The following is a 9,652-nucleotide window of genomic DNA, read 5'->3' as shown; positions in this document are numbered from 1 at the left end:
TTATGAGGAAACTTTTAGCCCAGTTGCCAAGATGGCAACAGTGAGAGTTGTGATAGTAGTGGCTGCATTAAAGCAATGGTCTTTACATCAGATGGATGTGAAGAATGCATTCTTGCATGGGGATTTGCAAGAAGAGGTGTATATGTTGCAGCCACCTGCTGGTTATGAGGATGTGGGTCATCCCGAGCATGTTTGCAGGTTGAAGAAAGCCTTGTATGGCTTAAAACAAGCACCAAGAGCATGGTCTGACAAGATTTTTGAATATCTTGTCACTATTGGCTTTCATGTAGCCAATGCAGATTTCTCGCTGTATGTGAGACATGGTGCTTGTTGTCATCTATGTACATGACTTGATCATTACGGGGGACCATGATGCAGAGATCTTTGATGTAAAGATCTTGCTTAGACAGAAGTTCGAGATGAAGGATCTGGGGGAGCTCAGATATTTCTTGGGCATTGAGGTGATTAGGTCACCACATGGTATTGGATTACTGCAGAAACAGTATGGCTTGGACATGTTGTCCAAGTATGGTATGATAGGCTGCAAGCCTATTTCTGTGCCATTGGATCAGAATGGCAAGCTGAGTGCAGATTCAGGAGAGATCTTGGAGGATCCTACTATGTACAGGCGCATAGTAGGAAGTTTGATCTACATGACGATCACCAGACCAGATTTGAGCTATGCTGTTGGGTTGGTGAGTGAGTTTATGCAGGTTCCACGAAAATCGCATTTGGATGCAGTGAGACGCATACTGAGGTATGTAAAGTCTACTTTGCATTGTGGACTATTCTTTGAGACTGGGACAGAGATATGTGTACATGGGTACACAGATGCTGATTGGGCTGGTAGTATCTCAGACAAAAGATAGGTACACAGATGCTGATTGGGCTGGTAGTATCTCAGACAGAAGATCTACCAGTGGCTTCATGTTTTCTTTGGGGAGTGCTGCTGTGACTTGGAGCAGCAAGAAGCAGCCTACGGTTGCTCTATCGAGTACAGAGGCCGAGTACAGAGAGGAGCTGCTATGGCAGCATGTGAGGTAGCTTGGTTGAGGAAGCTACTTGCAGATTTGGGTCTATCAGTGGATAGACAAGTTGTCATTTTCTGTGACAACATTAGCAGTATACAGTTGGCCACGAACCCAGTATTTCATGCTCGTACAAAGCGTATAGAGGTCCACTACCACTTCGTCAGAGAGAAGGTCTTGGCAGGAGACCTTGATCTTGTTTATGTCAGCACAGAGGATCAGGTAGCTGACATCTTCACCAAAGCATTGGGTACAGAGAAGCTCCACAGATTCAGGGCTTCGCTTGGTGTACATGAGATGGAGTTGAGCTCGAGGGGGAGTGTTGAGATATCGAGCTCGTCTAGTGAGGCGGTGGACACTGATGACCCGCCTGGGGGATAGGCCCCACACTTACACCACTGGCATGGTTGGTGAGATCTTGGGTGATATGCGGCCAGTGGGATGACAGGCTGTGTGACAGCCATTCTAGAGACTAGCATAGTTATAGCGCCAACTCATTTAGTCGGGTTCACACTATAGAGAACCCGTGTATGTATTTGGTTGAGTACCTTTCATATTGTGTGTACTCTTATTCTTGTATATGGTGTGTTGAGTGTTGAGTAGAGAAGAAGAATATTTTTAGCCTCTCACCTTGTGTCTTCTCCTATTAGGGTTTTGTGAGTGTGTGTGTGTGCTTGCAAGAGCTCAAGCTCTCTTCCCCCCTGCATCTTTTAAGTTTTCATGAAGATAAAACACTTTTTTAATTCTCTTTTTAAACTAGAAATCCAAATATGCAATAAACTATTTGAGTAAAAATACTGGAGTGATATACCTCTGTACATGAGAAAAACCTACAAATAATAATAATGAGGTTTATCCATTTTTGTACAAAAATTAAAGAATATAATTTTTACATATCATTAAATTCAAAGTATTAGTAGTTTTTTAGTCCTTTAGAACCTCTACCCTTGAGATAAAGCAATGATTGACTAAGTCTTACTACCACTGGAAGAAATTTAAACGACATTGCGAAGTTTAAACGCACACACATCATGAGAAAAAGCTGTCAGGAAAGCAACAACACTGACGGGGACATCTTGCTTGACTCGAAGAAATTACCTGGAAGTAGCCAATCTCTTCTAATGGAGACGAGAGGCTAACATAGCGCTAAGAGAGAGAAGCAGAGGAAGAGAAACGTAGTGGGGGGAGAGAGGGAGAGAGAGAGAGAGACACACACACACACACACACACACAGATGTTCAGGCAGTCTCTTGGCAAGGACGATGACAATCTCGATCTCGGGGTAGGAATGAACAAGCGACCCCGCCTGAGCAGCGAAGTGAGTCCGCGTGCAGTGTTTATCAGCCACATCATGGGATTCACATGAAAGCGTGGATTTGCAAATACACTTTACTATTTCCTGAAAAGCCGTGGGATCAAACCAATAATGCTATGTGGTAAGACTCTCCAGTGGTTTATCTCGTTTTTTTTTTTTTTAAAAGCATAAGCATAAGTGGGTGCTTTTCTCCAGTGTTGTGAGCAATTGAAAATTAGCTACTAGGGGGTTACAGCCCGCAGCTTCTCCCTTCTTCTCCTCAAAGGAACACAGGGAACACCCCTCTTTCTTCTCCTTCACAAAAATAGGAGGTTCATGTGAATCAACAAGATATACCTACTCTTTATTGTGAGAAATGCATATCTTCAATTTTGTTGCAAGTGGATCTTTGATACTAATTGTGGCATTCTTGCAATGTTGTCTTATATCTAGCATACACACATGCGCACGCATAGAGCACACAAAAGGAAAGCAGGAGGAAGACATCTCCCACCATAGACTCGCTACTCGGAGGCACCCTTGAGATTAGGAAAGGTAGATATGCACCACCATATCATGACTTATAAGACAAACTTGTAGTTAGACCACTACAATACATATCCTATTCGCCTAATGCTCTACATATATCTCTATGTCTATGTATTTGGGACCAACTCGATTAGTAATGTTTAATCTCCTCAATCCCCCATCTACTTTCATGGTATTAGATTCATGGTTTCCTCGCTCTTTATCCCCTTGAGTGTTGTGGGAAAATAAAAGGAGACCAGGCTATTCCTCTCCTGACTTTTGTGAAGATGATGCAATGCAACTTATCAATTTCTTTGCAAAAGATCACCACAAACCCTGTATTTAGAGCTGTGCATGCCCTTGGGCTTGATCGATGTGCAACAATTTAGTGCTCTAGACTGCATAAGCTCCTATGTACCTATTGTAATTGACAAAGGCCCTTTTAATCCTCTACCCCAACATAAATTCGAGGATGCCCAACATGCAACTTGCTTTAGGCACAAATCGCCAAAACGAAGACCTGAATTTTGATATAACCCTCCTAGCCCCCAATTTTGGTGCCTCCCTTGCCCCCCTCGATGGGCTCTTATGTGCCCAACTAAGACTGGTTTCTCGGGCTTCCAAATATGCGAGCTCCTTCACCAAAGTCAATCCCAGTTTGCCCACTCACCTTGATGCTATAGGAAATGAAGGTTTGGTAGCATAGTAGATAGGAAGTAGGTTATGGAGGGTCGAATATCTCCATCACGTTAATGTGTGTGCAGAGAGAGAGAGAGAGAGAGAGAGAGAGAGAGAGAGAGACTAGATTGCACGACTCAAGGTTGATTGTATTGATATTATAAGCCTACAGCAGCTACATGCTTTTATAGGCTAGTAGCGAGTGCTCATCACGAAAAACTACTTTCTGAAGCAATGGAAAACACCACAGAATTCTGTTCAGTTTTCATAAAGACAAAACACTTTTTTAAATATATTTTTAAACTAGAAATCCACATATGCAATAAACTATATGAGTAAAAATACTGCAGTGATATACTTCTGTACTACATGAGAGAAACCTCTACGAATATTAACGAGGTTTATCCATTTTTGTATAGAAATTAAAGAATATAATTTTTACATATCATTAAATTCAAAGTACTAATAAATTTTTCGTCCTTTAGAACTACCTACAACTCTACCCTTGAAGCTGGATATTGGCTTTGAAAAATTACACTAACTGCTAGTTTTTGGTGAGCAGTGCCACACAGCCAGTAACCTTATCTTTTAGAGATAAAAGCAATGATCCTTATGTTTTAGAGATAAAAGCAGTTTAAACGTGCCTTCACACACACACTGACTAGGACATCTGGGACATCTTGCTTGACTCGAAGTTTTAAAAGTCCGTCTCTTCTAATGGAGAGAGAGCAAGAGAGAGAGAGAGAGAGAGACACACACACACACACACGTTCAGGCATGATCAGAGAAGCGACTCCGCGCCCTATTGCTCATCTGCCTTTGTATTCGTCTATCGGGGCACCCATGCGGTGTTTATCAGCCATCGTGGGATTCACATGATGTTTTCTTTGGGAGCATGACCATTATGCCATCAATGTATTTTACTTGCCTGACTTAGCAGTAGGTGAGAGTTGCCATTTCTCACACATGTCAAGGTGTTTTGTCGTTTTTTCTTGTTGCACAAGTTTCTTTGTGTGCTTCTGCAAACTTTGCTTTAAGTGAAAAAGATAAGATCTTTCACAACCCTTTGATACATTATATGGTCCCCCATTATACACTACTCTACTGGCTATCCAATTGGCACTTGCTTCATTGCCATGAATCCTGCAAAGCCAGCTGGTGGTGGATAACCTTGTTCTCTTATCACATTATTAAGATTATTCCAAAAGAGTATTTGAGAGTCACACCCTCCTCTTTTGTCTTGCATATAACAATCACTATTAACCCTTTCAAGCTTAACAATAAAATCCAACAATCAATGCACTATGAAATTAGCAACCATCTAAAGCATGTGTTCCTTTTACGATAGAGACATGTTGTAAATAACTCACCTTGGATCGTAAACTGAACACATTGTTGCCCATCCATCAATTCTATGGGTGTAATCAAAATGTACCCAAACTTTACATAGATCTCCATGTTTTGATTAGCGTATTCAGTTTACCAAGTCCACACTTGAACCTGGTCCTTTAGTGGACATCTTGAAGAGAAAGCATTTCTCTTTAGTGCCGGAAGTGACAATTATGGAAAATGGAAACATGTATTTTATTTAGAGATAAAAGCAATGATCCTTATGTTTTAGAGATAAAAGCAATGAGTAAGTCTTACTACCACTCGAAGAAACCATGGCGAAGTTTAAACGCCGGAGGTTTTGCTTGACTCGAGGAAAGCATTGCGAAGTTGCCTGAGGTTTTGCTTGACTCAAAGAAACCATTGCGAAGTCTAAACGCGCCTTCACACCAGACTCACTGACTGGGACATCTTGCTTGACTACCTGGAAGTAGCCTTCACACACACACTGACTTCACACACACACTGACTGGCTTGCTTGACTCGAAGAAATTACCTACCTGGAAGTAGCCTGGATTCCGAAGTTTTAAGAGCCGAGACGAGAGCGCTAAGAGAGAGAAGCAGTGGGGGGAGAGAGAGAGAGAGAGAGATGTTCAGGCAGTCTCTTGTGAGGGACGATGACGATGATTGTAGTCTCGATCTCGGGGCAGGAATGAACAAGCGGCCCCGCCTGAGCAGAGAAGCGACTCATCAGCCTTTGCATCCGTCTATCGGCACCCATGCGGTGTTTATCAGCCATCGTGGGATTCGCATGAAGCGTGGATTCGCAAATACACTTTACTATGTCCTGAAAATCCGTGGGATCAAAGCATTTCTGGACATGGAGGAGCTCCCTGAAGGAGACGATGTTCGCCCTTTCATGCTGGAAGCTGCCCGAAAAGCAATCATTCAAGTGCCCATCTTTACAAGCAATTACGCAGAGTCTCGGTGGTGTCTGGATGAACTTGTGGAGATGTTGAAGAGCACCAAGAGCTCTAGTAAAGCCAAGCTATTTCCGGTCTTCTATGACGACGTGAAGCCAGAAGACCTAAGAAACAGGAAGAATGGGCCGTTTGCAAAATCGATCGAGGACCATCGAAGACACGGCAAGCACAGCGAAAGCACGATCAAAGGGTGGGAAGATGCTCTGTGTGATGCCTCATGGCTCGAGGGCTTCCGCCTGGAGACCTTTAACAAGTACCAAACTACTTTTGATTTGCAACCGTTTTTTGTAGAGTTAATCTTCTCACTTATATCACTAATCTATGCGATATTATCTAATTATGTGCAGATGTGAAGGACGGTTGCTGGAAGTTCTCGTAGAGAGGATAGCACAGGAGATTCAGGGCAGGATTCCCGTGGAGGATGACCTCAAAGCAGTTGGTTTGCTGGAGAGGGTCCATGATGTGCTCGAGCTGTTTCATTTGAAAGAAAAGGGAAGTGTGTACTTTGTGCTGCTCTGGGGCATGGGTGGCATTGGCAAGACCACTCTTGCTCGTGCTATTTACAGGAGACCTGGAAAGGAGTTTCAAGCAGCAAGCTTTGTGGAAACTTGACATGGTTGGGTGCTCTGAGCTACAGGAGCTACCGGAAGATTTTGGGTCTCTTGAAAGTCTAGAAGTGTTTTGTGCAGGGGGCTTAGCCATCACGAAGCTTCCTTCTTCCTTCGGGCAGCTGAAAAAGCTACGGAAGCTTGACATGAATGGGTGCTCTGAGCTGCAGGAGCTACCGGAAGAGTTTGGGTCTCTTGAAAGTCTAGAAGAGTTTTATGCTTCAGCCATCACGGGGCTTCCTGCTTCCTTCCGACAGCTGAAAAAGCTACGGGAGTTTTACATATAGTACTATAAAAAGATACAAATCATTATATACCTTTCTACATATTGATTTGCTTATAACATTTTGTTGAATTTTTGTTTTTTGTTATAAAAATATTTATGTTTTACAAATTTATATGATAAATTTTTTACTATGAAATTTATCACATAAATTTTTACTATAAAGTTTTTGTTCTTTATTATAAAAATATTTATGTTTGATAAATTTATGTGATAAATTTTTACTGGATGTTTTTGTGGACTTCATTTGGAGTATTTTGTTAATTTTTCTAGCGTCACACGTAGCGGTGCTTTTAGCAACGTTTATAAATGCCATTGAGTGGTGCTCATAACGATGAAATGTAAAACACCGTTAAATCAGTAAAAAACGTCAAAGTTTATGGAATTCAATTCTATTATACATGTCCACTAGCTTAATCTACATAATCATTAACACTATATGTCCACTATTCATTTTCTCTGTCCTTGATGTTTGTGTACTCTACCCCATTGTTATTAAACACTTTCCAATATCCTTAAGGAGAAAATTAAGCGTGTGAGTTGCACGTGAAAACCATGTTATCTTTGGATGCTTTGTCATTACATTTTGTCTTGCTAATTTGTAATTTGATGCATTATCTGAAACTATTGCAGTTACATTTTTACACCCACCCACACGAGATATTGTGGACCATATGTAATTACACTGAGAATCAGAGATCAAGCTTACGAACTTTTAGTTCCTCCAATTGGAAGCACACGTTGCACTTGGATATATGGGCCTACATACAAGGTGGCTACTATTGGACATAAAGTGGTAAGGTGAGGTGGCACGGTGCTTATGTGGATCCTCTCGAAGCTCATGTGGACATAAAGTGACATGTACATTTAAGATTTGTGCCTACCCAAGGCTCACACATGGCATGATCTCTAGGATTTGAATATTACCAAGCCTAGATTTTCAAACCTAACTAGGATTGATTTTAGACTTGAAAAAGGGAGAGTAGACACAATATGGAAATTTTCACCTTGGAGGATTGAAAACGGACCTTTCCATACTTAAATTAAGCTAAAATCCACAATATTTTTCATGTTAATCTACTAAAGAAGTATGTCTCGGATACTAGTCATATATTGGATGATGAATAAGTTTCTTTTCCTACCTAAGGATAAGTAGAATTGGAACCAGAAGCATTTTTAAACGTGAGAGAAAAGCCTCTCAAAAATATGATTTTAGAAGTGTATACAGTCAAGTGTAAGTTTTTCCCGCCTAGGGATGCCACTTAAGAAATCCATGATTGCACACTGACTTCCTTTGAGCAGCTGAAAATTTGATAATGTTAGAAGACTCTGGTCTTTTAAAAGTTTAGATGTTCTGAACTTTGATTCATGTACTTTACAGATGAAACTTCCTTCTTCCTTCGGGCAGCTGAAAAAGCTTCGGAAGCTTGACATGGATGAGTGCTTTGAGCTGCAAGAGCTACCAGAAGAGTTTGGGTCTCTTGAAAGTCTAGAAGAGTTTTATGTAGGGAGCTCAGCCATTACGAAGCTTCCTTCTTCCTTCGGGCAGCTGAAAAAGCTACGGAAGCTTAACATGGTTTGGTGCTCTCAGCTGCAGGAGCTACCGGAAGAGTTTGGGTGTCTTGAAAGTCTAGAAGTGTTTTGGGCATGGGGCTTAGCCATCACGAAGCTTCCTTCTTCCTTTGGGTAGTTGAAAAAGCTAAGGGAGCTTTTTCAACTGCAAGAGCTTCTTGCTTCCTTCGGGCTCTCAGCTGCTGCAAGAGCTTCTTGCTTCCTTCGGGCAGCTGAAAAAGCTACCGGAGTTTTACATGGTACTATAAAAAGTTATAAATCATTATATACCTTCTACATATTGATTTGCTTATAGCATTTTGTTGATTTTTTTTTCTTTGTTGTAAAAATATTTATGTTTTACAAATTTCTGTGATAAATTTTTTACTATAAAATTTATCACATAAATTTTTACTATAAATTTTCTGTTCTTTATTATAAAAATATTTATGTTTGATAAATTTATGTGATAAATTTTTACTGGATGTTTTTGTGGACTTCATTTGGAGTATTTTGTTAATTTTTCTAGTGCCACACGTAGCGGTGCTTTTAGCAACGTTTATAAATGCCATTGAGTGGTGCTTATAACGATGAAACGTATAACACCGTTAAATCGATAAAAAGTGTCGTTAATTCCTTATCTTATTATAGTGAATATTATCACTCGTCGATTCCAAGTTAAGCAGCAAGCGGATAAGTCGGCTAGGAAGTGTGGCCGAAGAAAAAAAGCTAAAAAGATTAACAATGGAGATCACCAAGTGAGCATTTAGGATGGCTCTGATCTAGATATAGTGGAAACCGCTTCAATTGAATCTAGTTATGAGGATAGGTCAAAATATCAAATCAAAAAGAAAAGTGATGTGCCTAGTACTCCCAAGGGAATGAGAAATATCCGAAGAGAGAGAGAGAGAGAGAGAGAGAGAGAGAGAGAGAGAGAGAGGTATTAACATCGATAGAATACAACACGAGGGCATATACGACCAATGGTGGGACTTGAACTCGGGTGGATCATGGCCTTTATAAGGGCTCTTGTACTAGCCAATCTGCCCCACTTGGGTGGCAGAAAGGTAGTGTGAGAGTCCTCTTTTATTACACACATAGACACACTATGGGAGAGAGAGATATTAATGTCGGTAGAATACAACACGAGGGCATATACTGCTAACGGTGGGACTTAAACTCGGGTGGATCATTTGCCAAGGCCTTGGTTTAGCAGTGCTAAGAGCAAGGGAAAAAATCCAAACAAACCCAAATAAGGTCTTCTAATACAGTCTCTCCCACACGGGGAAGGATATTGTCAGATGGACTTGATGTTGTAGAGCCAGTAAGGGAAGGAACAAACAAAGAAGTGATGAATCGAATCCTACCCT

The 9,652-nt window shown here is 41.0% G+C and overlaps 1 protein-coding gene across 1 annotated transcript; it reads left to right on the top strand.

Moving 5' to 3' along the window:
- The first annotated feature begins 5,489 nt into the window (after window positions 1–5,489).
- Window positions 5,490–6,598, top strand: LOC147614677 (toll/interleukin-1 receptor-like protein). Its single transcript, XM_086779712.1, has 2 exons — window positions 5,490–6,093; window positions 6,188–6,598. The coding sequence occupies exons 1-2, from the start codon at window positions 5,507–5,509 to the stop codon at window positions 6,450–6,452; spliced, it is 852 nt and encodes a 283-aa protein (XP_086635838.1). The 5' UTR covers window positions 5,490–5,506; the 3' UTR covers window positions 6,453–6,598.
- Window positions 6,599–9,652: the final 3,054 nt, after the last annotated feature.

Source organism: Cibotium barometz, chromosome 41 (assembly GCF_041138505.1).
Source record: "Cibotium barometz isolate CiBa-2024 chromosome 41, ASM4113850v1, whole genome shotgun sequence".
Taxonomy (NCBI): Eukaryota; Viridiplantae; Streptophyta; class Polypodiopsida; order Cyatheales; family Cibotiaceae; genus Cibotium; species Cibotium barometz.
This window is presented reverse-complemented; position numbering and strand designations above follow the sequence as displayed.

Excerpts from the sequence above, each read along its gene's own strand:
- LOC147614677 (XM_086779712.1), top strand. The coding sequence starts at position 5,507 with ATGTTCAGGCAGTCTCTTGTGAGGGACGATGACGATGATTGTAGTCTC. Across the intron at positions 6,094-6,187 it reads CGCCTGGAGACCTTTAACAA|ATGTGAAGGACGGTTGCTGG; the intron begins GTACCAAACTAC and ends AATTATGTGCAG.